Consider the following 27854-nt stretch of genomic DNA (forward strand, 5'->3'; position numbering starts at 1 on the left):
TTAAATCATCCCTGCCCTAGACTACGGAGCTGACAGTTGAATCAGTCAGTCAGAGGAATATTAGCTAACACGAAGATAGCTCACTTGGGAAAAAAAAGCCCTAAACAGAACAAAACAAAAAACCTAGCAGTCTACTTAACCAAACCCTCTGCTGCCCCAAACCAGCTTTTTTAGGTGGCTTGTTCTCAATTTTGTCTCAATTGTTCTTAAAAAAAGACAGAATAACAGAAATAGAGACATAATTATCATATAAACCAAAGTGTTACTGACCTTTGTCTTTTGAAAACCTTGACACCATAGTTAAAAAGGAGTTCGTTGCCTCCTAGACCTTTTCCATGACATACAAAGAGGCCCTGGGAGTTTTATTTTACTCTGAAAGCTCTCACATTCTCTGAAGTTGATGTTCTTAAAAATGATTTTAACCTGGTTTGCATTGGTGTAGGTAATTTAACTATATCAGTTTGAAATCCAATTTTAGTTAAGCTTATGTCTGTTCATAATGTAGGAAAGACCTAACATTTATCTTCTGCTTGCTTGATTTTATTTTTTCTCATTAGACGTTTTAAGTGTTGTTTACCCTAAGGGATTATGGGGACAGCTGGAGAATTGCAAAACTAACAGTGTTAGAGACTAATGAAATAAAACTTGATTTCTTGAGAAAGGAGGTAAATTTTATTATCTGAATAATACATTTTTGCCCTGATTTTTGTCTGATTTATACTAGTTTTACCTTTTTGATTTCAGTATGTGGAATAGGTCCCCAGTTTCAGGTGGCTTTTAACCACGCTACCTGAAAATGAAGGCCAAAGATTCAGCAGTTCTGCCTCATCCTCAGGATGGAAGGTTTCCCTGACAAGGTTCGTGAGCAAACAAGATCTCTCCAGCAGAAACAAGAGAGGCTTTATTGGTCCTGTTTATGTCTGAGGTAAAAAGAAGTAAGGCATGTCCGCCTCTATTTTGAGGTGCCTTCTTGATTTTTGTTTCTTTATTTAATTCAGGAAGTCATTTGGGGTTTTTAATAGCTCATAAACAGACAGAGGCTACAAATGTGTCCTGCCCCAATTGGTGTATGGCCTTGACGGGGCTGAGGGCAGTGAAGAAACCTTCTGCAGTTGGGTCGGGTGACATTTCGAGGGAAGAAGCTGCCACTGCGCTGCGTGGTTCCACTCCTTCCCTGCCTCTGCTCCTCTTGCCTCAGCATGCAGAGGGTGACTTCTTTCCCGTTCCCCCTGGGCATGGGAGACGTGCGGTGCCGGGTGCCTGCCTCGCTGGCGGGCAGGAGGTTGCTTTGCAGGCAACATGGGAGGACCCAGCAGAGTCCAACATGCTGCTGGATCCGTTGGAGGGTGTGTTTTTTCCAAGAGTTGGGAAGGTGTGAAGAGAAGGGTTACTTGAATTGAGAAATTATGACATTTCAGTATTTCTTTGTAGTTTGGGGAATGATTTTGTTATCGCTGATTAAAAACAAATGATGGCTAATTCCACATGAAAGCTAGACTGCCACTTTTGCCGGAGGTGGAAAGACTTGTGGCATCAGTCATCCATGTGATGCTAAGGTGAGGTGAAAAGAAGAAGGTTCAGGCTTGTGGCTACAACTTATGCTGAGCATAATCACTGGAGGCTTTTTACTTCCTGGGAAAGTCTTTAAGATGGCAGCAAGTAGAAGAAGTGTTGGCAAACGTGCCATTATTAATCAAACCTATCCATCCCCTATATGGGAAAGTATGTTCAAAGGTATGGAATGGCTTCCATATGAGGAGTGGCTGAGTAAGACGGGGATCATTCAACTTGGAAAAGCGAGGACTAAGGGCACATATTGTAGACGTCTACAAAACTCCCATAAAAATCTAATGGCACTGAGGGATGTTCAGCAATTTTGGAGGGTTGGGCAGTGTGTCGGTGATACTTTGCCTCAGATTTGGCTTGTTTCATTCTGCTGACGTGTTCCTAGCCTTGTGCCTGAGATTTGGCTTATTTGTCCTTTTGTTTTTACCATTTATTTTCACTGTTTTCTTTCTTTTTGCTCCATTTTAATTCATTGTTCTTATCAGTTCTTTTTAATCCCATCCCCCTGCACAGAGTGATAAAAGCAGTTAGTGGTTTTGCACCTCTGGGGAAGTTTTATCTGAGTGAGGAAAAAGGAAATCCCCTGAAGTAATTTTACAAAGTTCCCAGACTGCTGCTCCAAACCCGTTTCTTGCCCAGCTAATTCAGGGTCACTTGAACTGGAACATGCCCAGCAACGTTGCTTAAAACCACACCAGATGTGCTGTGCTGTTTTCTAGCTCTTTACTCTTTCAGTCATCTGTGCTTTTTAAATCGCAAACTGCTCTCGCCCACACGGAGCCACCAGAGTTGTACTATGTGGCTTCAACCAGAGTTGTCTTTATCTCTTGGTTTGGGGATTTTTCTCTGTTGGATTTGTAGGCAAGGGTATCCGAGTCCTGCTTCTGTGAAGCTTTGTCTTCTCTGGATTAAAACGGGTGCCCTGTAAGGCTGCTCTGACTGGCAGATTTGATGGTGCAGGAGGAAGATGTGCGCAGCCGTGCCCCCCCCAAGCAGCAGCCAGTGTCACCACGTCCCCTTTCTTTTCCTCCAGCCTGCAGCCCGTGGTGCCCAGTCCTTGGGTCGACGTGAAAGAGGGGCTTTTAGGGAAGCCAAGGCAGCCTCGAGCTCTCCCTGCGTAATAATTTGGGTGCCGAGGTGGAAGAACTTCAGCGGGAGCTCTGCCGTAAGTGGTGGGCTGACCTGCTGCACCTAGGAGGTGCTGGGAGAGAGGTGGGGAAGGGGCAGGAGAAATCAAGGGTCAGAGCAGCACCGCGGCGAGGGCTCTGCGGTGCCCTGGGGACCCTCACCAGCCCCCAGGTGCTGCAGCGCCTTTGAAGCTGCTCAGACTTGCGCTGGGAACTGATGTGGTCCCAGTCGTGGGGACCGGTGATGAGAACCGGTGATTAAGAAACCCTCATCTGGTCCCCATCTATTTCCTTTAATGAATAGTTTTCAGCCAGAGTTGTAGATGAAGCCTCTTGGGTTTAAGAGGTATTTTCAGCTGTGTTAAAAGTGTTTGAAACATCATTTTAGAACTCAGGCATTTCAGTTGAAATGAGATTTTTGCATACGTGTCTTTCTCTCCCTCTCTTTTTTTCCTTTTTTTAATGGCTTAGAAAGTTCCTAATGATACCTTACTCACCAGGGTCAAATGTTGTTTATTTTGCATATGGCACTAATATCTTTTTAACACTTTCTCTGACGTTATGAGTAAATGAGCAGGATTTGTCACTACATCAAAAAAAAATCACTGATTCTGTCTCTAAATTTAGATTAAAAGCTGTAATTGATCTTCATAATAATGGCCACATTTTTTCTGTGTATAGTCTCATGCTTACTTCCCAATTTTCTGTGTGTTTTCAATATTCTTTGTTCGTGAAGTCTGCCAAACACAAACAGCACATAACTCTTATTAGCATGACATAATTCCATGTAGGTTATTTAATTATGCAAACAACAGCTTCAGTTACTTCCAGTGTCGTTGATTTGTTTCCCTCGTTTTATCTTTGCGTCGTCCATGCATCTTTGCGCACCTGTAGGTTGCATTTCTACCAAATGTGTTCATATATTGTCACGGTGTGGGATTAAAGTTTGGAAGGAGGGATTCCAGGTCCCTGCTGCAGTTAGCTGTGCTAGAGGTGGCTGGCCTGGTGTTTGCAGTGGGAAGCTGTGCTTCTTGCCAGGGTCCACCAACTCACACTGCTCCTGGCCACCGGCATTTCCCCGTGCGGGGTGTTGCGGGATCAGTCGCAAACGGCGAGGGCTTCTGCCTTCCTAAAGCGCTCGAGTATGATCAGCCGGCTGGTTTTACGCCATATTCTGGGCAAGCATCCTGATTCACCCAAATGCAGGCTTACCTGGGGAGGGATCCATAGTTTGAAGGGAGGAGGGTTTAAAGCAGGGGTACAGTGACAAACTCCCCATGCAGGGAGCGGACAACAACAGCATCTACCGGCTCTTGCCGAATTGCCCTGCTAGCAGAGGGAAAGGCACTTTGGGCAGGCAGGGCTGTGCTGAACCCTGCCCCTGTTTCCAAGGAAGACTTCAGCAACTCCAGCCGTTCTGCTTATTCATCCTGCCTGTTGGGAGGAGTATCGGTGCTGCTTTCCTGTTGGGGATAAAGCTGGGGTTCAGATGCTCTGCCCTTATCCTTTAAGAATCTTTATCAAGTTGTTCAACACACTTGCTCTAGTTTCCCCATTTTGTAAATGAAAATGTATTTATACCTGTTCTAAGAGCGCCAGGCACAGTAACTAGCATGTGTTTGCATTGTACTCTACCCTGACTCCGTAAGATGCTATTTAAGACATATTTTCTTTTGGCATAATTCCACTGAAGATAGCAAAGCAGCTTCTGCTTTAGACAGTGGGTGTGTTTTGCCACAACTCTGAAAAGGTTGTGTTTTACTAATGAATTAACCCCGTAGCATATTTTGCTATGAGTTGGAGCATATCCTAGCTGTAAGGCCTGCATGAAGGAGTCTGTCTGGCCACCTTGTACACGAAAAAAATCATAAAGCATTGCAGTGCAAATTCCAGAACAGAGAACTTATAACAAGTGGCATATGCCATTAACAGTGTATATTGTTTAGAAACCAAGGGAGATTTCTAGAGAGGTCTTCAGTACAAATGATTAGCAGTTATAATGAAGTACTATCTTGGTTAAGATAACAGTCTCCAAAATTTGTGCCTTGGATTGGGTTGGTGTCTGAGAAAGTCGGTTCTCCAAGAGGTTGTTTTCTGTAATTAAGTATGAATAAATAACACCACATTGGTTCATTAGCATTGGTTAGTTCAGCAGACCGATGAGCTGACACTGTGGGAACCAAGCCCAGGAAAAATGCAGCTATGGTGCTGAATTTGATTTTGTGAGTTTTGTAGCCTTTTACTTCTTTTTCCTTTGCTGCAGTTTCTGCATAAAATCAGAGGAAGTCAATATATTCTGAGCTCTTACAGCCTTGGCAAAATCAGCATTGATTACAAAAACATGAACAGAAATTTCTTTGTCCCTAAACAGTAATAAACAGTGGCTGAGACTGCTTTTCACGGGAAAGATCACAGCCAGAAGCATCTTGCCTCTCCTGGTTTTAGCATCGCAATAAATGAACCGAGAACAGCTCTGCTGGAGGTTATTGTTGTTCACTTCGGGGACCGAATAGAAAACTTTTGTATCCGTTACTTAAGTACTGTAGCTGGTCATTAACATCAGTAGGTCTTTTTTCTTTACAGGTCACTTAATTATCCTACTAGATATTTGTGCTTCTGCAGTGAAAAGTGTTTTGTGACAATAAGGTTGTCTAAGAAAAGAAAAAAAGTAGTTCGGGTAAAAGAGTTTCCTTCTTTTACAAATGGGAAAAGTGCTGTAGGGAAAAGGTGTCGCTCCTCTCTCCATGGTTGCAGCATTTGCCTTTTAAGGAAACCTGATTTACAGCTAAATGTTTTGGAAGATGGGCAGAGGACCAAGGCGAGTGCTAACGGTGCCAAGGAGAAGCGGGAAATGAGGGAGAGGATAAGTTGAAGGAAATATCTCTCTGCTTTTAAACAGAGAAGGAAAACAAATTGGAAACGTGGGCAGGGGATGTTGAAAGCACCTACGTCATTGCAAAGCAAGGGGCCTAGAGTAAAAAAGAAAAAAGATGATATGGTGAAAACTCATGTTCTGATAACTTCAGTAGCTTGATATCCATAAAAACAGGGCTACGTGCTGCTATGCTGTCTTTGCTTCTGGCCTTCCCCTCCATTTTTTTTCCCCTTTCAGGCTGGGCACCCTAGAAGGGGGTTAGCTCTGCCTCACTGGTGTGTCTCAGTTTTAGCAGCGGGGACAGAGAATGTTCATGCTCCTGCTTTCCTTTCCCAGCTGGCAGCTCTCCTCCTCCACCCAGGAGGGTGCGAGGGCAGAGTGGGGCTGCTGCGTGGGGGGCACCTCGGGGCAGGCACTGCCTGCGAGCCCCACAAGCGGGTAGGCGAAGACTTCTGCATCCCGCGGCAGCTGGACACTTGATGCTCACGTATGTGGTACCCTCCTGCCTCCACATCAGAAACACACCTTTCTGCCTCAGGTCAAGCCCTAACTGGGGCTGTGAGAAGCAAAGAAGCACTAACTCTCTCAGCCCCAGTCCTTTCTTGTTCATCACCGGTCGCAGAAACAGGTATGGTTTCCCCACGCCAGCTCAGAGAGGGACTTTTTGGCATAATCGGACCTCTGACTTTGGCCCTGTTTCTTCGCTGTCACGACTGGACTTAATCTTTCTTCTCTCCAGGGCAGATACAGCTTTCGGTTCCCAGTTAAGGTAAAAGCAAGTCTATGGTTTGAGACCAAAGGTCCATCTGTCCCAGCATCGTGTTTCTTGTAATGGTGAACAGCAGCTGCTTGAGGAGGAGTACAAGCGTGGGGTGAATGTTCAGTCCTGCCTTCCCAGCTTCCAGCAGTTTGTGGTCCCTGGGTTTCCTTTGTACTCGGTGGCTCTCTGATGTTTTGACCAAGATCCTGTCTTTTAACCCCTTATTTTCTCATGGGAGGTCCTTGCTATTTTATTCAGAGCTGCCTTGTTTTCTTACAAGTCTTTGGTGAGGAACCTCGCTCAATAACTTTGGACAACCAGATCTGTAGTTGCCTGTATCTGTTATGAAACCTCATTAGAAATTGGTGTCCTTTCTAGTCCTCTGGCATCGCGACAGTTTATGCAAGAGATTATAGATGACAGTTTGTAGTCATTTCACCCATGATGTATGATGTATTGACTATGTATTACTGTTACTTACTATATATTGCCTTTCTCTTTGCCAGTTCTTTCTATAGTCTCATTTACTGATACTTAAATTTGAGACCAATGCCATGAATGCCCCATAAAGGAGAGTTCCTGCAGGGAACAGTCCTTTCACCCAGTTTGATTTCCTACCGGTAATGCTTCCCAGTTGGCCTACGTAAGAGTTTAGGATGTTGTTTAAACAATATTACGCTGCTGCTTCTCTGAAATGGCTGAAGCTCATCAGCTTTTCTAAAATACTGCTTTGGTTTCCAAAAGTAATTTGTGAGTTCACCAAAATGTAATTTAAGCCTATGTTTATTTTTAAAGGAGAAAAATAGGTAACAGCTGATAGTCTGGTCAATTTATAATTGCACCATACAGAACAGAAGAACTGAGGTTGAACTCTTATTGGATGGTCTTAAAGTCTTGGAACCCTTGTTGCAACTATGAAAATATTAGAACAATTTACATGGCATTAAAATTCAATTGAAATGCCATCCGATTAACCTATATACCATTTCCCATGTAATTTCATTGTAAAGAAACCAAACACGACTATAGAACAATAGTATTTGCAAAGAGAACAAGGTCTGTAGCACAAGGTAGTATCTTCTAATAGCCCAACAGACCATTCTTGGTTATAGCTTAGACAATCACAACTACAGCACCATCACCGTGGATTCCTTTTCATTCTCCTCGGTACTAATTTTTTAGCTGTGCTGCTGTTCTGGAGGAAAAAAAAACCCAATAGTATTCTTTAATGTCTGTGCTGTGCTCCAAATTTGCTTCAAAACGTTACACATCATCCAGATCATACCGTAAAAATCCATTCACACGGATGCAGGCAGCAGCAGGAGCTACGGCAGGAAAGCGCTCGCAGGGTTGGCAGCACAGTAAGTCCTTGTGCAGGGCGAGCGCTGCTGAGCTCGCACGAAGCGCCACGGCCGAATTGGCTCACGCTGCGTGGGGCTGGCAGGACCCACAGACCACGGGCCGAGCCCGGGGAGGGTCCTCCGGAGCTGGGCACGGGCAGGCCGTTGAATCGTTTAGATCTGCGTTTTGGTTTGCTTTTTCCTCAATAGCTGCTAGCTACTGAAATTGATTCCTAAAAATGAAATTATTTCTTCAAGAAGTAAAGGAGGAGTTGCTTAGGTTTGTTGCACCCTCCCGCGAGGTTTCTATTCCTGGGCTCTGAGCGGGACTGAGCGCTGTCTTTTTCATCAGGGCAATTTCTGAACTCTGGAATAGTGTTTGAGTTTTCAGTTACAAAATCTGTAAAAGGAAATACTTTAGTACTTGATTTTGATGTACAACGTAAGAGAAATCCTTTTTTACATCTTGATAGGATATCTGGGAGAAGACTCTATATGCCTCCCAAATCGGAATTCTGTTCAAACAATTCAATTAGCTATTTCTCTGACTGACTTCTGGCAGTTGTCAAGCATGAAGAATTAAACCGTCTCTTCTATGATGTGTCAGAAACATACCACTTCTTAGAGCTTCCATCAAAAATTGACAAAGCATTAAATCAGCAGCCCGCCACTGCTCGGCCTGACTGCTAATGAGGAGAACAGAGGACCTTTTTCAGTATCACCCCTGAAGCTCCCAGAGCAGAATCAAGAAATGTCGCAGGTTTGTCAGCACAGCCTGTGGCCAAGGTGGAGAATTTACATACGGCTGGCCGTAGAATCTGTTCATTTCTTCTACAAAAGCCACTGCTACAGAACTGATGTCTTTCTTTTCCTCTGTCACCAGTGAATAGATTGTTACACTTGAAAAAGTTTGCAATTTCACATAAAAGCATCCTGGCTGAAATGTATTTCCATAGCCAAGTACCGTGTGGAGGAGGAAGGTTTGGAAAGGGTCTTCCAGGTCTTCTTCCAAAGCGCACATCTCACCGTTGACAATACTCTCTGACTTCATCGCTGCTTTGCAACTCTGTCGTCCGCCGCCACGTGTAGGTGTCGGAGGGTGGCTGGTGCCTGCTGCCGACTCGCTCTCCGTCTCCCCTTGCTCCGTGGTTCCTCCTGCTGTTAGCAGTTTGTTAGGAGATGTGACAAGGGTGAGGAAGAGCCCGGGGTTTGCTGTATCAAGAACTATTCATTCCAGAGCAACTCTTTGTAAGTGAACAAAGTAACCACAGCTTGGTGCGGCTGGCGTGCCATCGATGGGTTAGCTATAGGGCTACACTTTTGGGCCAGTGAGTGGGAAACAAGCTGAGCCTGTCCACAGCTCTCCAGCACGACACTTCTGGAGCCGGCAGTGCCCGGACCTGTCCAACACCCACCGATAACCGTGCCGATGGCCCTCCCGCATAATGCCGTGGGATGCAGAACCCTCAGAAGCAGAATTAGCTCCTTTTCTCCACCCAGAAATATTTGATGAGGCGAATACACTTCAGCAAGTTAAAGCGACTTAAATCATCCCAAATGCCTGTAAGTTCTACCTTACTTTTTTCATTATTGGCTCACAAGGAGAGAGCACTGATATGTTAAATATTTCCTAAGCCAAAAAAGAAGAAAAAAATCCATTCACTGCAGCCTGAATACCTTTGATTTATGAATCTCTGATTCATCCTGACAGCTGCTTAAAAATTCATGTCAAACTCTGCATTAATCTTGGCCAGAAAAGGAAAAGAAATGTTAGGTAACAAGAGTGCCACAAAATGCAGTTACCATTGTGGGTGTGTTTAATGAAAGGCATTGTTAGCATTTGACTCACCAGAGAAGCTTCAGTGCCTATTACCAGATACTTTCTCTTTTTTGAAATCTGTTGAAGAATTGTGTCCTTGGGCATAGAAATGCGTCTCTAACATTGATGTCTCATTACATTATTTCCCTTCTTTAATTTGTATAGTTTTCATGTATGTCAGAGCTTCTCGTGTGTCATTAGATACTGAAACCGAGATATCCAGACATTTTGTTGTATAAGGGAGGAAAGGGAAATAAATTACTTGCTTCTTTTTTTTTTCTTCCCAATAGTGAGAATATTTGAGAATAAAAACTTAGCTTAATGACTTGATTGATCAAATAGCATTCTCTATAGTGCCTTGGAGAAATTATCATAAACTCAATAAAATGTTTAAAAAGAAATTCCTGATTATTATTTGTTGCTGATTTGGTTATTTTTTTCCAAGAATGCTTCATTACAAATGGTAATGTTTCCCAAGAAAATAACCAGATAGCCTGAAATTTGAATATATCAAGGGTTTGAATAAATAAAAGCAGCTGCTTTTCTCTTGCAATAGCCGCGTCTTCTATTCTGCATTTCTAAACGCAATTTTACTTAGCATATATCCGTGGCAATTTACTTAGTATCTTGGGTTTTTTAAAGTATCTTAAAAGGCCCTAGGCCCAAGGTGGCAGTAGACCATCCTGGCAGGGAGATGCAAGGAGGAGAGAGCAGAGAAGGGAGGAATGTGGCTGCACTCCTATTCAAAACCAGTTATGTTTCCACCATGAATTGAAGCCAGAAAGCTGCCCTGTAGCTTAATCAGAAAGGGCAGGTGATGAAAAACATGAATTAGGTTAAATTTATGCAGGAGATCACAATTTTTTTCTCCTTCTTTTTCATTACTTTACTGTTAAAGAAAGATAAGACATTACTGTGGGGTGCTTGTTTTGTTATTACAAAAATATTAATTTCATAGCTGAACAATTGAATGTGATTCTTTATTTGCAACATGTCATATCTAGCCAATGCCTGTTATTTACAGTTCTCCAGAAATATACTAAGCTATATTCACCTGAATTACACATAACTAAACATGTTGTTAAAGAAATGTAAGATTCAAGATAATTAAACAGTTAAGATATTACCTGTATTTTCTACTGAAAATGTTTTTGTCTGTATGTCCCATTTTTATAGGCTTTCAGGTAACATCATTCATACAGTGTCCAAGATTGTACTGAAGATGATGTTAGAGGTCCATACTGGACAAGTGAGTGGGTCAGAATGGTGGCTTTTGAGAGGAGTTGATGAAATTCATTTCAGTATTTCTGGCTGTGGGATTTTTCACTACAGGTTCTTTTTGGCAATGTGTGAGGTGGTTGCTTTGTTTTTGTTGCAGAGTGATTTATAAATCTTTTTTTCCTTTAAAGAAAAGGAAAAGAACAAAGGCAGGCATGTGGACAGCCAAGCACTGCTCCAGAAAATTTGTCTTACCAACTGCAGGAGAAATTACTGGCATGGCACCAGTGCCCTTCTCAGCCACTTTGAGACTTGGCAAATTCTCCCTAGGCTCTTAGGGTAATGTTTGCATTAGCCTTTCGTAATAAACGGGTATCAGAAGAGTTTGCTGCTGAAGGTGGGCTCTTACTAGCCAAATAAAGAGAAATAGCTGAAAATTATTAATGCTTTGTGGAAGATTATCAGCAGAAAGGGTAAGTTTCCTATCGTGGACATCTAAAATGCTTGACTCAGCCAAACTATTGATTTCCCCCTATTCGCTAACTGGCCTGTTCATAATCAGGCGAGTGTTATCATGGAAAGTCTCACAAGAGGAAGAGTGGTGGTGTCTGCACTTCTACTCCAAGACTTGAGAGAGGAGGGTTCACTTCCCAGCTTTGCAGCAGATTTCATGTGCGAGTAGCAACAGTCTGTCATAGCTATTTCAGTACCTCCAATTGATCCAGGCACCCAGCAGAATTTGATAAAGTTTCCACCACAGTTAGCATTTTCCATTGAATGCCACCCACCTGTCTGCTTTACTATATCCAAAATCCTGCTAGACACCTCCTGGTCTTTAGCATCTAAATACCTTTGAAAACCTGGTTTATACCTCCATGGGGTTTTTGGTGGAGAAATGTCTGAGCCGGACCTTGAAGACCAGGGTGCAGTGCTGCACCAGTGAAGCTCAGGTTGGATATCAGCTTGGAGGGGGATGCTGTTGGAAACGTAAATTTCCCTCCCACATCTCCATTCGTGGCCGAACGACCCCTTCCCACCTCCACGACTGTCTCAAGGCAGGCAGCACTTTGTCCTCCTGCCACAGTCAAAATACAGGTAGCTGTGGGGTTAGCAACGTGCTGGCTGATTTCCTGGGATTCCAGCTGAAATTCTGAAACCACACACCAGCATTGTCCCTCTGACTTCAGCCACCCCCAGTTTGTACCTTTTTTTTCTAAATGCCAGTTCGTGTCATTTCATAGGATGTTGCGTCTAGCGTGTTTCTACGTTAAAATAGATCTCTTTGTCCTTAGCCGCTTAGTGCAGTTCAGGATTTGATTATTGCAGAACATAGCTTAGGTGTAAAAATTGTCTACGTACTTGTTTTGTGAAGCGGAAGAACAGAATATCCCTAGCATTAAACCATAAAGCAGTGATAGTTTATTTATAAGCATATGGACTTATAGATATATATGGGTCGGCGGGGGGCCTGTTTCATAGGGTTGTGGCTTCAGAAAGGTTGACAGAGCTGTAGAAAGTCCCTGCCCCATCCCATTAGTGGACACCCCTTTGCTGCCTTGTCTGTGCTGACTCGCGTCCTTGCGGGGCCACGCTGTAGACTGCGTCGGGGGCCGATCTGGGCTGCAGTAGCGGGTTTTTTTGTGGAATAAAACAGTGCTCTTGACTTTAGACTTGCATCAGTTGGTGAGCCCAGCTCCCAGAGGTCTGCGTGGGCTCAGGCGGTGGGCAGCGGGTGAGCTGCGAACGTGTCAAGCCGCTCTTGTCCCTTCAGCCTTCTCCCATTGCCAGCCCCGGGCAAGGGCAGCGATGCTTTGGTGCCTTCGGGCTATGAAACCACGCGGGGATCTGTGCATCGCAAGCATTTCTGGTCTTGAACGCGGGGTTTGGAGAGGCTTCGCTGACAGACTCATGACCCGGCAAAATGGGCTATGATTAATGTCTACGGAGTGCTGGACAGAAGGATGCTGGCTGCAGCATGCCTCCCTTTCTGCGGTGCTTACAGCAATATCGTCTAGATAAGCCTCAGTAGTGCCGGAAATCTGTGTTTATGTCAACCCATGAAACACATGTTCTGTATCTCACCGAGATTAGGTTATAGAAACAGAGTGTGTAACTGGTTCCAGTTGAAACCTTCACCAGATCCATCTGACTTACCTCTTGGTGAAAACCAGCAGGAGAAAGGGGAGCTTTTTTGTTACTGTTTTGCCCCCTCCCCCCCCTTTCTGGGGGGGGCCTTGCCATATCCTCTTGTCATTTCATTATGTGTTGTCATTTTATTATGTGGCAATCACTTGTTTTACTTAAGGCTTCTTTTCTCTCTCTCCTGTCTGACAGGCCTAGAAGATGTTGTAGCAATAATGATTCCTGAACCCAAAGGAAGAGAGATAGTGAGCCTCCTGGAGAGGAACATTACTGTGATGATGTACATAACCATCGGGACACGCAACTTGCAGAAGTACGTCAGCCGGACCTCTGTGGTGTTCGTCTCCATCTCCTTCATTGTGCTGATGATCATCTCGCTGGCGTGGCTGGTCTTCTATTACATCCAGCGGTTCCGCTACGCAAATGCCAGAGACAGAAATCAGGTGAGCGGTGCTGGGATGGCTGTTTGTGTTACCAATAATTCACCATGGGATTCAGCTTAAAAGTTGAGGAAATTGTGAATGTGTGGTAAAAATGACAAACCAAAACAAAAGACAAGAAGTGAAAATAATGGGGATATAAAAACACCTGTCTTTGGGAAAAACCAAGACTTCTGTCAATATAGATGGGATCCAGGAAAAAAGAAATTAATAAATACAGTGTATATATATTACAGGGTTTTTCTCCCATGCAAAACACACAAGAAATAGACAGAAAGCTAATAATGTTTATTAGTGAAAAGATTGCCTTGGTACATATAGCCAAGCAACATAGAAATGTGTATAACTAACGACCCTTGAGATCAAAAAGATGACTGAAATATAGTGAGGTATGTGAATGTCTGTGTGTGAAACAAGGCTTCACAATAAGTGAAGAAAGAAAAAAAGAACAGAAAGTGTTTTCATTTTTATACTTCTTTAGAAGGGTCTTGGGCTTGAAAGGCAAACATGTCCCTGTTCATTTGACAGTGATCACTGAATGTGTAAGTGCTGTAGTGATAGCCACCAATGTTATTAAACCATTGCTTTTGGTTTTGGCATCTTGTTCAAACCCCCTGAAAGAGATCCAAAACCTATAGAGCTGGAGAGAAGTCAGCAGCAGCGGGAATAAGCCTTAGGTTCTGAGGCCGCCTGGATTTATAAAGCACTGTGCGTCTTTATGGTAGTTCAGCAATGAATAATAATAGCAATGATAATAATAAATTTAATCTTTTCTTGTCTGGATGCAACTATCTCAGCATCAGCAGAACTGTGAAGCTGAGGCTTCTACATTTCATTTTAATGGTACAGTAGAAAACGTTATCAATGTATGAAATCTGAGGAGATAACCATTTTACTGCAGGGGAAAAAAAATGCACTGTAATTCAGAGATGTTTCTGGACCCTTAATACATTACTGTCAGGGCAGGGAGAGGGTTGCCTTGCTTGCTCTGCAGAAAAAGTAAGACTGAGAGCGTTAATAATCATCTTGTAGAGAAAAGTACTGCCACACACTCCATAACGTATACTTAATGTATAGGGATCCCTCACCCTCCCCCACTGCAATTCAGGCATCCTCTGAGATAGAGAGCAGCTGCTCTGTATTTACAGACAGAGAGAATATATTTTCCTTTTAAATATACGGTATGAAATTTTGGATAGCAAGAATGAGACTATCCCAGCTGGAATTTGAACATCACTGGCAGCAGATTCCCTGTGACGGCTGTGATAATTTTTAGATGCTTTGGCTGCAAAAGCACATGTGGGCCTAATTTATGTATGTGGGTACCATAAGTGTGCTTTCAATCAAGTAATTACACAGGCAGATTAGCAGTGTAAATAGACATACATAAACATGAAACCCAGCAAAATAAGAAGCTCATTCAGGTAATATGCTATAGTTTGGAACTGATAGGTTTATATGTTCAAGCAGATTTCCTTTTTCAGTATTTTCTTTCCAAAGTATGAACAAGACTAATGTGTGCACAAGCAGTTGTCCTGTGCAGAGGTTTTAATAACTTTGTTATTATACTAGTTCTATTCTTCAGAAGAATAAGAAAGTATGCCTCTTAAGCAAATATTTATTATTAATTTTTTGCCGAAGCTGTAATAATGATATGGGGCAAACTAGAATTTTATCATGTACTTTCTTCATCCAGTTTTGCCTGACATCTCCTCTCATGTCTTTATTAGCATTTTTCATATGAAAAATGGTAGCGATATACAGACAAAGCTCAACCATTTGTGTTAATGAGTTGCTGTGGTTTGGGTTTTTTTCTTTTAGTCCTGGCAATGGAATGTAATGATGTGGGTAGTTCAGAAGAGCCCATCTTGCTTTTGCCCTTTCCATGAGGGTTCCTCTCCATTTCCCCTGAAGTTCTGCTTGTTGGGTTTTTTTTCTTTGACAGATTTTCTTGTAGCACGAGGATGGGATCACAAAGTTCTATGTTAATATCTTGGATATTCAGATATATACAAGAAAAATTGTTTGTGTTGCTTTGCTGGAGCAAGATTCTTTTGTCATCGCGCTCAAAAGCTTTTGGCATTATAACTTGCATTTGTCTGTTTGTATGAAGGTATTGTGTTTACTTGGAAAGCCTTGCGTGTGTTGTAAGCACCTTCATTGCTGGCCAACTTTAGGAAAGATGCTTCCTTCTATCTGTATTTGATGTACTCAGGCTAAAGTTTATCCAAATATTGACATGTTTGGATAAACAGAGCATCAGATGAAGGGGGAGCCAGCTGGCCTATTCAGAGAAAGTTGTGCTATCAGTTCCTACCCCGCAATGCGATCAAATCTAACTGTGCAAACTGACTGCCCTGTTCTGAAAGTGTGAAAAACTGTGACTCTTCTGTTAGACTTCAGTTAAAATTTAAAAAAAATAAATATTAAAAAGCTTAAATTCATTTTGACATCCGAATGATTTAGAATCCCACAGTTTTAAAACAAGGGCTTGTGCAGGCCTATGTTTTCTGTGTCAAATAAGAACCTGTGCCTACCTCTTTATTAACCTCTGTCATGCATGCCCTTCCTAGGTTTGGCTAATGCTGGAGTTGCTAGCAGGAGCGGTTCAGCCTCTTCTGGATTGGTAGTCTTGGCACTATGCTGAGGGAATGGGACAATGTGGCTGACTGCAAAATAGGATTGGCAGAAAAAGCCATTGTCTCCAAGCAGGAGGGGTGTTGCACTGTTACATGAAAGCAAGATTTCTGAACGTTTTTCCTTGGTCGCTTCAAGTCTCCCTAAGTCATCTTCCATTTTGACTCTTCCAAGCTGACCCATTGCAACTGTGTCTTCCTTTCATGAAAAAGATGTCAAATCTCATAACCACTTTTGCTTCCTTGTCCTCTTTTATATGGTGACCCACCTTTCCAGGTCCGCTTCCCTTCTTGCACACAGCATAAGTTGCTGATCAAGTAGTAAACCCAAAAGGAACTGATGTAATTATCCATCAAGAAAGCAACGAGTCCAGCTAGTGAGAGAGGCAGCTAGAAAGAGTGAAGAATCTCCTGGAATCATTTCCTGTGACTCCCCAGTGAGATGAAACCTGGACATACAGCATGTACATCTTCAGCCACCACTCTTCCTCACCATGTGTGCAAAATCCAGGTTCATGTGCCAGAAGGAAGACACAGCTCACTCCAGTTAGGTGCCTGATTTTCACGAGTGGAGAATCAGGACTTCAAGGATTCTCGCTGAATGTCCTGGCCCATTCATCCCAACTCGGTCGGGAGTTGATGCAGCAGAGCAGAAAACTGTCTTCTATTATGGGCTTGTGCACCTGCAGCCAGGGTGTCAGCTGCAAATATGGTGATTTCAATTTTGATTTTAATACATTGAATTTTTAAGAGTATCTCTACCACAGATGACTGTGGAAGTAGAAGGTAGGTAGTAATATTCACATGAATGAAAATCCAAGGCCTCCCCTTTTTTTCCCACCTAACAAGATGTCCAGGAAGTAGGTGGTTGCTCTGATGATACACCCTTTTGATATGAAGAGGATAAATTTGTGTAAGGAAAGCACAGGCAATCTGCTTCCTCAGCAGCTTGTTCCTGGAGCCCTCCAGAAGATGAGGGAGTTTCTCTGTGAAAGACTGTGGGAATTGCTTGCATCAAGAGACATCAGGTTGCAGAGCTAATTGAAAGCAGTTTGGAATTACATGACAAGTTAAGTCCTGGAGATAATTCAGCAAAATGTCACTTGCTGTCTCAGCCCTGTAAGAGCCAGGACACAGGCTTAAAAAAAAAAAAAAAAAAAAAAAAAAAAAAAAAAACCAAAACCAAACCCAGCCCTGTCAGTGTGTCAGATTTCATATTTCACCAGTAATAGTAGAGTTCTCTTTTTGTCATCTGCGAGACATAAGATGGGAAGATGGCGAGGGGATGATGTTTAAGTGCCAGACCTGTTGACCATATTTCTTCCATGTCATTTCTTCCCATTGGTTTCTTGTTAAGAAGTTTTCTGTAAAGTCATTTTGAAACCAGGTGGGCTCCATGAGTTTTGCAGGATAGTGAAAGCCAAAGCAGGCAGTGATCACACTGGGGCTGAGGAGGGTCCTGTGCCTCCTGGGTTAATCTCCAGTGAAGGATCTACTTTAGTATGTGACTGGCAGCATGTGGAGGGTCAAGGAATTATCTGAGAAGGAAGACTGCTGGCTGTGGCTTTGAATGAGAGTTTTGGGCCATTGACTAGAGACATCAGTCCTTGAAGCAGACTTGGGAAGACGCTTCACATGATGGAGTCCCCAAACTTTATCTGTGGTACAGGAGATGTGTCTGATACCTCGTCCTGATGGTGCACTTCCTTCTGCGCAAGGCACAAGGCGATCTCCTCTCTGCAAAGGTGATAGTTTAGTAAGGCCATTAAGAGAGACATGCTTACTGTAATTTCTGTTCCACAGCATCTACAGTCATTCACTTCCTCAGGAACAGACAAGTGATGTTTTCCATGCTACTGTCCTTTCTTTTTAACTAATGTCACCCTCTCCACAAGACCACTGCATCTGATATGCTTAACTCCTTCCAGTCCAGTACTGAATGTTGCAGCCTTGCTAATGAGATTATGAGATTTATGGTTGTAAATCTCTAAGCCTCATCTTAAACCCTTAAACTATTGTAATGCCTCTTATCTTTTAGGGGAAATCGTTGGTTAGTGATAGCACGCCTTTCATTCAAATGGAAGAGTCATTTGAAAGCATGACTTTACTCCAAGATATTCCTGTTCTTTCAAAAACTAAATTATTCTCATTTGTATGTAAGTCATGAACTTGTCTATTTAAGGTAGATAAGAGAAAGCAAACATAAAAACAAGCAGATCAAAGATGTACATAAGTCTTTAATCTTGTCCTTTCCCCTTGAAGAACGTACAAAAAAGAACTGAGACATTTCATTAGTTTAAGTAATAATAATGATAAAAAGGAATCACAAGCAATTCCTGAAGCAGGACATAATGGCTCTTGTCTTGCTGAATGTTATCAGTCTGTCTTTGATTTACATTAAAGAAACAAATAGCTGGCAAGAAATGTTTCCAACTCTCATCTGATCCCTTTATTTAAGGGAGACTGTGAGAAAAAAGTACTACAGAAAAGATGTTGTATAACTACAAAATACTCCCTCACATGTAGTAATTAGTTATGCTGGAAAGCTCATATGTAAAGCTCATATGATAGCCAAGATCATTTTCACCTCTTTAGCCATATCTGAAATTGCTCTCTGCTTTCAGTATTGCATGCATTTTGTCAGTCTTCATGTCCTTCCAATCCAATAAGCTTACTCTCTAAATTTAATTCAGTGATTTTAATTGGATCTGAAGAACAAAGTGGTAATTTATTAATCGTATCTGTATGGTGATTAGGTCTCAATTTACAAACTACATCCAGCTTCCTTCCATTTTTGGCTTCATGCTCTCACCCCCTCCAGCTGGAAACCCTTCCCAACAACAGGCCCCTCTGAACTCTGGCACAGGCGGTGTTCCCAGCCCAAAAAGTTGAGTGTCTTCTGAGTCACCAACACTCCAAGTCTCCCTCCTATGTAACAACACATGCCTGGAAGCATGGATGGGGAGGGGAGGTGTAGAGAAGAGTTTAATTAGGTCGTTTATTGGTGACAAATTGGGATGCACTGTATCATGAGCTGTCATAATGCGGACAAGAAGACATCGGAGTAGGTGTTGCTGCAAGAAATGTACAAGAAAGGCATGAAAAAACTGGAGAGAGCCCAGAGGAGGCTCACCAGTATGGTGTGAGGACAGGAGCACACGATATCTGAGGAGAGACGGAGAGAGTTTGATGTGCTAAGCCAGGAGAGGAGCAGAGGAGGAGGAGGAAGGGTTCTGCTTGCAGCCTTCAGCTGCAGAACGGGTGGTTGGCGAGGAGGCAGTGTCAGACTCTTTGAGGGGGTGCACAGAGAAAGAACAAGGGTAATGGCCAAAAACTCCAACAAGGGAAATTCCATTTGTATGTTTAAAAAAAAAAAAAAAGCCTGTGAGAGTGGTTAAGCACTGGAACAAATTATCCACAGAGGTTGTGAAATCTCCCATCCTGGAGCCATTCAAAACTTGACTGGACACAGCTCTGACTTTGAAGTTGACCCAGCCTTGAGCAGGGGGTGGGAGTACATGACCTCTCAAAGACCTTTCCAGCCTGTGAGTCTGTCTCCAGATCTCCCTGTTGGGTTAGCAGAAGTGAACAGCCAAGTCCTTGGAGCGCTGATACAGGCACAGGCTCAATAGCACAGGGTACAGAGGTAGCTCTGCTGAGCAGTGATTGTATGAATGGCCCCATAATGTTCTCAGCCTCTTGCAAGAGGCAGGCATCTCCAACTTCAGCATTTGAGAACAGGGTGTTTTGCATCAGGCTGTTACTACATACTTTAATCCTGAGTGGCTGTGACCCTGCCAGCACAGTAACAGTGTTCGGGAAATATGGGAAAACAGTCAGAAACATCACGTGGTTAAGCAATTCATGGTCTGCTGGAAACAAAGATAGAAAGGCAAAGAACAAGCAAATGGTTATGTATGGATAGGATGTTACTACAGGACTATATAGTGCTTTACCTGTAAGAAACTGCAGATGCTTTCACCTCATTTTTATACCTTGCATTGCTCCTATAAAGTAGGCAACTCTGTATTGCAGGAAAAGAGAACAGCAGATAAGGTTATTCGTGGGTTTTGTGGTTAACAAATTAACAGCTCACTTTCAGCAGTTATATCTTGCTGAAGATTATGAACTAGTTCTGGAACAATGCAAGAATAATGACCTTCAGAATCTTAAGTCCAGTGTTCACTCTGCTTGTTAGCCCAGGCCTCATTTAATAATGTATTTTTTGCAGGTGTGATTAAAAAAAGAGAGGGAAGAAGTAGGATATGCAAATAGTGGACTTGTTACATACATTGCTACTCACTGGAATAGTAAAGGTGGCGTAGTATAGCATCCTGATGGGCTCACGTGCAGTCTCCACTGGAGCTCCATTAGACTAGCTTTGCCTCATCGGCTGTGGGTTACCAGCAAGCCTAGAATACCTGCTGTGCCCTTATTGTGAATGACAGTATGACTGACCTCATCTGTTTATATTTATACAGCGCTGTCCTGTTTCATGTACAGTCACTTCAGATTATTAAGAAGCCTAGGGAGAAAAGGTGATGATTTCTGCATGAAGAGATACTCTTTGCTTAAGAGCACATTTTTTATTACAGCGCCGGCTTGGGGATGCTGCAAAGAAAGCAATCAGCAAGCTACAAGTCAGAACAATCAGGAAAGGTGATAAGGTAATTTTTCAAATTGCTCATTACCAAATGAAACTCTGTGCTGAGGATTCCTTCAGACCACTAGCACAACGAGGCAGAACAGAAATGGCAATTGCTTATTTAGCTACTGCATGTCCTTCAGGCTGGGGAGGAATACTGGTAAGCAATTTACAGATGAAATGGAGTAGAGAGAGAAGAAGGTTATTCTGTGAAGGTGCAGAAAATCCTGGAAGTTAAAACATGCTAACTAAACCCGCACGCTTCCCAGGGCAAGTTTCCAACTGGAAACGTGTCGGAAAATCTGACTTGCTTGTCTTGAAATGCATTATTGGATTTGCACCAGGTATCAAGGACCGTTTTACTTTGTCACATAGGCTCTTGTATGAAGAGATTAACTGTCAAAATAAAAAAATGAAAATGATGAATGTTCTCTTTCCTGTAGGAAACTGAGCCAGACTTTGATAACTGTGCTGTTTGTATTGAAGGCTACAAGCCCAATGATGTTGTCAGAATTTTGCCTTGCAGGTAAGTTGAATGTTGAAGGTGCTTTTAGCACTGACTGTCTCTCTAATTCAAGACAGGCTCTGTTCTCACAGTATCATGCTGATGAGATTACCTGAGAGCTTGGGGAGGGAAGGGTGAATTTATCATTTTTATTTATTCAAAATCTGTTGGTAAAAATACCTGAAATGCCTCTTTGTTCAACTTGAAGTGGAAGTAGTATTCATGGTGGTGAGAACCTGAGTTTAGCATGATAGTCAGAAATTTTGTTTGATCTGGACCTATTACAAAGTCATCTGTAGGATTTTTAAACTAAAGGTTTTGATTCCTCTGTTTTCCTCACTTTTTATATCAAGTGTTTGATTTCCCTAGAAACAGGAAGCTCAAGTGCTGTACATACAGAGCAGAGATTATTTTTTTAAATAGAGTTTCTTTCTTCTGCTGCAGACATATTCACTGGCTTGAGAAACTGAAATATTTGTTTCTTTTCCTGCTATGTTGTTCCCTAGTAGATATTTGAATGTTACAAGCTGTCCATTTCTGTTCCTTCATGTGACTCGCTAAATCTGTTTACTGCCATCGCTAAATGGCAAGCAAAAAGCAACAGATTAATCATAAATTTGACCTACTGTAAATCCCCCACAAAGACAAATTGCTTATGAACTCTTTTTTTTTCTATGAACAGACACAAACACATCACTTAATGAAGCAGAAATACGGGAAGATGAGAAATTACCAGAAAAGGTGGACCTTGGTTTGACATCAAGCCTGTTTTCATAGAAGCGTAATGAACTTGGAAATTTTGCATGATAGAGACAGGCAGGTTTTGGAGGTAGTTATACAAGAGCAAAAAATACGTCTAAGCTCTAGCTTTCGCTTGTGTCTCGCCTCATAATTCAAAGAGGCTCCAGTCAGACTTTGTCATCCATAGTGTTGAGTCAGGCAGAGTGAATAGGAAACACATAGTTAACAGGTGATGTTCAGCTCTTGGCTGACTTAAAAGGTCACCTAGAAAATGACTCATGCTAAAAGGGTAGCAGCAGCAGAACTGTCTTGTAAAATACAGTTTGAGCCTCAGCAGTTTTGAATTATAAAAACTCAAAGATCTTTCTCAAGCAGCTACTTCACTGCTTTCTGGCTTTTCTGCTACATAAATTGTGAGGGCAATATTTTACACATTTGCATGGGGCTGAACTTCCAAACCAGGAAATGGTAGTCATGATTCTTTCTGCTGTTGTCAGTCTCCTCTCCTCATCAAAAAAAAAAAAAAAAAAAAAAAAAAGTGGATTAATTTCTGTCTCTGTTAAGTGAGTAGGAGAGTGTTATATCTTGATAAAGACCTACAGACTGTAGGTTTCTTCCTCCAGCATCCTCAGTTAAACCGTGTGCAGTTTCTAGTATGGCAGCCTCATTAGACTGCTGTTTAATAAGAGGCTGGCATTTCACCAAGCCTTACAGAAACCAGCACCATATGACACCAGTGCTGGCTGACCTTAGTGTTTCTACTCAGGAGGTGCTCAAGATGCAGAACTTTTTACCTGCAAAGCCAAATACTCCCCAAGAGCTACACGTGAAAGATGCTGCTTTGTACTGCAGGCAGTACTGGGAAAACCACTGCTAGCAGGCACACGCTGCATAAAGCCCTGTATATCTTGAGATTTCATTTTAAGGCTGGTGGAGCCTGAATTTCCTAAGAAATTGGTACCAAAAATCCACCGGCCAATATTGCAGTGGATGAGCTCTGAAGTCATATAGATAACATGTTTACTAGTACTTGTGCCGTTTCCCCAAATGTCCTCTCTTTTCTGCTGGCAGGGAGCCGGCGCTGGGATAGCCTGTTGTTAAGTATCCTGCTCTGGAAAGCTAGGAGGAGAATTCCAGTGAACTTGTGCTTCTTCCTGCCTGTCCTCTGTAGCCAGCTCCCACAACTGACTGCATTAATGAACTTCACTCTACAGAATGTATTAAATAAATAAGGACTGACACTTGATAAAAAAAAATTGTTGGCTTGCAGCTGGTTTTATGTTTAATGGTAGCAAGCATCACTGAAATTATCTTTGAGGGCACTGACACAACATCAAATGTAACCAAGTTCATTGTTCCCAGTGACACCTCTTGTCATAGCCCCAGTACCTTCTGCTTGTCCTCCATGTCTAACTTCAAAACGCCTTAGTCTTTTCTGCTCTGGCTTTGGAGAAGTTACTGGTGGTGCTGCTCCCAGTGTGTGCCTTTTAGTAAACTTTTACTGACTTTACTAAACTTCTACAGAGAGACAAGACAATTCTTTCAACCTCGTCTGTACTGAGTTCTTCATAAGGTTTTTTTTTGATTGTTTCATCTCTGTCACCAATAAGCACGCTTTCTGACCCCGTTCCAGCTCGTTCCCTTCCCGTGAACCTTCACTCCATGAACAGCTGTGATTTCAGAGACTGCTTCACTCTTCCTTTCTCTTTTTATTAGCTTCCTGTGAAAATTATTTCATCACACACATTCTTCCCTTTGATTCCTTCCTCTCACTTACCCTCATCGTCATCTTCTTTTGTCCTTCCTTCTTCCTCAAAAATAAACAAATAATACCGTACATGCACCCCCAAAGGCCCAAACCTTCTCAGTGGATACTACAGTGCTGCTCAGTCTCTCACCAGCTCCCTTCTCAATCCTCTGCTTCAGCCCTATGTCTTAATCTAGGCATCTGATGCTCTTACTCAGGATCCCTAGGGATGTACCTCTTTTTCTGCTCTTGCCTCCTTTTCTCTTAGCTCACATTTTTCTTCTGAGAAAATTACACGACTGCTAGGTTTGTTTGCATGCAGTTTGGTAAATTGGGACTAGGAGTAGAAGGTGGGAGGAGAACAGTTTCCCTTAACCTGGAAAAAACGCTTCTCAAAATTGTTGGCAAGCTGAAAGCTTTGCAATAGTTTTACAACAATCAAATTATTATTATAATTTTGGGCTGAGCCTGAAATGAAATCTTCTTTTCCTGTATGATTAAAATTGCAGCTTTAAAGAAAATTTAAATACATTTCAAACAAAAGCAATCTCCAGTTAAAAAATATGAAGTGCTATTTAGATAATAGTAAATTAAACGCTCTGGGATTTTGAGGTTCTCTCTCTTTCTTTGTGCTCCGTGAGCTTTACAGAGCCGCGTGCAGTCACAGAAGAGTGCAGGAGGGATCCCAGGAGGCCACCACCTCTGGAACGGCACAGGGGCACTGGCCGTGCACGTGTCGTTCTTGGGAGTTTTTTCCAACGCACTCTGCAGTCTCCCGGGATGAAGACTCTGCAAATTCCCCTGCTGATTTATTGCAGCGCTTTGCTACCCTGGCTGTGGTGAAGCTTTTCCTATTGTGTAACCTGGATCTCACTTGCTGCAGTTTAAACACATCCGAAATGTGACCGAAATTTGGTGTCTCTTATCCCTAGGAGAGGTGAAGAACAGCTGTTCCCTTTCTGCTTTGTTTTGTATGAGGATTGTTACAACATCCCCTCTCCTATCCTCTCGCCTTCCTCTCTCAACTAATCAATTACAGTTCTTTTGAGAAACTTTTCAGCCCATGCAAATCAATATAGTTTTGCAATGCATGTGGTTGCACACAACAGAAAAAAAAACCCCACATCTTTTTTTTCTGGCTCTGACTTTGTCAAAGCCATATCCCGAGCCTGTGCTTGAAACATCTCTCTTACTGTGTCCCTGTATGGGTCATTACTTCTGAACTCAACCATGATGCCTCTACGCTCTTCTTCCTTTTAAAACTTGCATCAGTCAGAACCACAGAGGGAGGAGTATTTTTGTTGCATCTGGTCTTTTTACGTCTTTGTCTTACCATGTGACAGTGAAATATTGCAGTTGCTCTCTCATCTTACTTTGTGCTGACCCTTATTTTGCCTGAATTTGGATGATAAACTTATCAGGACAGCAAACAATTCACAATTTCTTGAAAGCCATAGGCATGTACATGGTGCTGTAGCTAATAACCAATAAAACAAACTTTCAAATCCAAATCTGCAAAGCCTGCCACCTCACTTCTCTGCACAAATGTTTACATGTTCAAAAATAGATACTATGAGTGCTCTAATTATATAATGTGGTATAAAAATTTAAAAATGCAAATCTTTATCTGATTTTCAATAACATTCCATTTTTCTGTAGATTTCTGTCAAATAATCAAGTTCCTTCTGTTGTACATATTAAATCTGAAATTAATAGACCCATAATACGCAGTGCTAATTTAGGATTGAGAAGTGCAAAGTGACATGATCTGTCATGTATTTAAATTACTCGGCATTGGTAGGATTTCTTTTAGAATATTGTTCTTTGAAGCAAACTTCAGGAACACTAAACTTCAGTTTTTAAAATCTTTAAGGCATGAAAGTTCCAAGCTTTCGGTGATTAACGAACATTATGAAATGCTGTAATATGAACCACAGCTTGACTGAGGCTTGCAAAGTTTGAACTTGAAAACAAAAGGAGACTTCTAGTCTATGGTAAAATGGCTTGATAGAAGTTACTAACGTTTTATCCAAAACAGATTTTGCAAATCTATTTTTTTCAAGAGAATAATAAAAATCTCAGATTCTGTAAATGTACTGAGTATTTTGGCAGAAATGTGCTTCAGATGTTTGCAGTTAAACATACTTATTTTTTAATTTGAGTATATAATTAAAGAAAACCAACCACTATCAAGAATTTCATAGTTATTTCAAATAGCTGAAAAGCGAGACAGTACCCTCTGTGAATTAACGCACCCAAGGAATTCTGTTGGTTAGACTTCTAAATGTAAAATTACACATGCCTGAGGACTATACCTTTATGCTTTCACCTGTTCAGAATGCTTGCCTGATGATGGGCTGAATACGTCCCTCCTGAGATAAAAGGAAGAAAGAGTTATGCAGGACAGAGACTGAAATTGGGTACATTGTGTTTTTACCCAGTAAAGCAAGTCTTGTTTGGAAGGAGGGTTTTGTGAACTTTAGTGGCCTCAGTAAAGCAGTGATTTGAACTTCAAGTATCACGATACTTCATTTGTGTTAATCATGTTGACATACAGGATCAGATGAGATTTGTCAAAGTTTGGTATTGCAGCCAACTGATATAATTAGACTAGGTCGAACTTCCAAGAACAGATTTGCCCTTTCCCATAGTTGTGTGAAGTCAGACCAAGTACAGGAATGTGATGATTTGCCATGTAGCTTTGTTTCACAAAGGACCCGTTTCTTCTAGAAGTAGTGAGAAAAAAACATTGCCGTGAAAAGAATAAGATTCTGAGATTTCACACAGTTTTGGCTTTGAATTTCTACTCTTAGGACTGAAGCCAGCTAATAAGCCAGCCAGCTAGTATGTGGGCTGCTACCATGTTAGTAAGAGCCAGGGTTGCAAATCGATGTTGGTGAAAGTGGACCTCAATATCTTCCACCAAGTTGAAAGGCCGCGTGTATCTTGTGTGAGAGAGGCCACGACACAATACGGCAGCCAACCCATTCAGCTGAATACGTGCTACTTAAATATTTAAAATTATTTTGGTGCATTAAGCGATTCTGGCTTTCTCAGAGATTGCGTTTCCTCGTGGAGGCTGGTACATGCCCTGGGGCGGCTGTGAGCTGAGCCCACCCGCGGTTACCTGGTGGGTTTGTAGGGCTGTGCTGTACGAGCGATGCGCGTGGGGCAGTGGCAGCACAGGGAAACGCAGGCTGGGACTGCTCAAATGTAAAAGTTCAAGCAGACTGAAACGCGACTTTCAGGCTCTGCCAAGTAAAATGTGGGACACCTGTTGCAAGCCTTAGAAAGGAAATTTAGAGCTGATCTATATGGTGTTTCAAAACAAGCAAATTAGTCTTAGTTTGCATCTTTTTGAGCAAGACTGTGTATATTGAGCCTCGTATTTCAGAATAAAATGCCTTCTTTCAATTTTGCCTAAATTATTACTCTTACTAAGGTATATTAGGCAGTTGGACTAAGGTCCCTTCCATAATAACTGAATTATTCTATTCAATGTATTGATTAAAAAAGATTTTTGGGAAGGCAGGTCAATTTTCAGTTTCCTACATGCCAGTGTAATTTCTGAGGCTATGTGCATGGTAGGAAACTTCCCTCCTTTTCTTCAGAAGGAGTTGGGCTGAACAAATTTCACTGCCTTGGGCTGAGTCCTGACTCCTCTCCTTGGCCTACTCAACAGCGTTTCTTAAATCCGCAGCCTCACATTCCTGCCTTTTGTAACATTTGTCCTCTATAACCACAGGGTAACAGAATATGCTTACAAGAGAAAATACAATGTCAGTCAGGTACATGCACTAAATATCTCTGTATTCAATCTCAGTTTGTGTCGGGTGAAGCTAGGCAAGAAGCTTTCAGTTCTTCCGCCTGGATAATGTCTAAGAAAAGTGGTCCCCAGCAGCCCCGGGGCTCAGGTAGTTGCTTAGTGGTCACTTCAGACCAAGCATGGGATTAGGAACAACCCCTTCAGGGCTGGAATTGTTTAGGAGCTCACTCTGATGGGCATCTTCTAAAGAGCAGGGAAGTCAGGGAGAATGTTTTAAAAATACTCGCACTTTACTGAATGCAGAAGAAGCATCTGGTACTAAGTGGTAAATTGTGCTGTCATGGATTTAAATTAAAATATCCTGTTTTTCATTGCAGGCATCTTTTCCACAAGTCCTGCGTAGACCCCTGGCTGCTAGACCATCGTACCTGCCCGATGTGTAAAATGAATATTCTAAAAGCCCTAGGGATCCCGGTAAGCGCGTCGCAGAGCAGCCGGTCAGGGCAGAAGGGAAACAGCAGCTACTT

General features: G+C 42.3%; 1 protein-coding gene across 1 annotated transcript in view; it reads left to right on the forward strand.

The window, feature by feature from the left end:
- Positions 1-27854, forward strand: part of RNF150 (ring finger protein 150) — a 118841-nt gene that overhangs the window by 57552 nt on the left and 33435 nt on the right. The window contains exons 2-5 of the mRNA XM_010583603.1: positions 13040-13290; positions 20519-20590; positions 21012-21094; positions 27705-27801. Of these exons, the coding sequence (XP_010581905.1) occupies positions 13040-13290; positions 20519-20590; positions 21012-21094; positions 27705-27801 (503 nt within the window). The remainder of the gene's footprint in view (positions 1-13039; positions 13291-20518; positions 20591-21011; positions 21095-27704; positions 27802-27854) is intronic.

This window comes from Haliaeetus leucocephalus, unplaced genomic scaffold (genome assembly GCF_000737465.1).
Source record: "Haliaeetus leucocephalus isolate CR32 unplaced genomic scaffold, Haliaeetus_leucocephalus-4.0 Scaffold924, whole genome shotgun sequence".
In the NCBI taxonomy this organism is placed as follows: Eukaryota; Metazoa; Chordata; class Aves; order Accipitriformes; family Accipitridae; genus Haliaeetus; species Haliaeetus leucocephalus.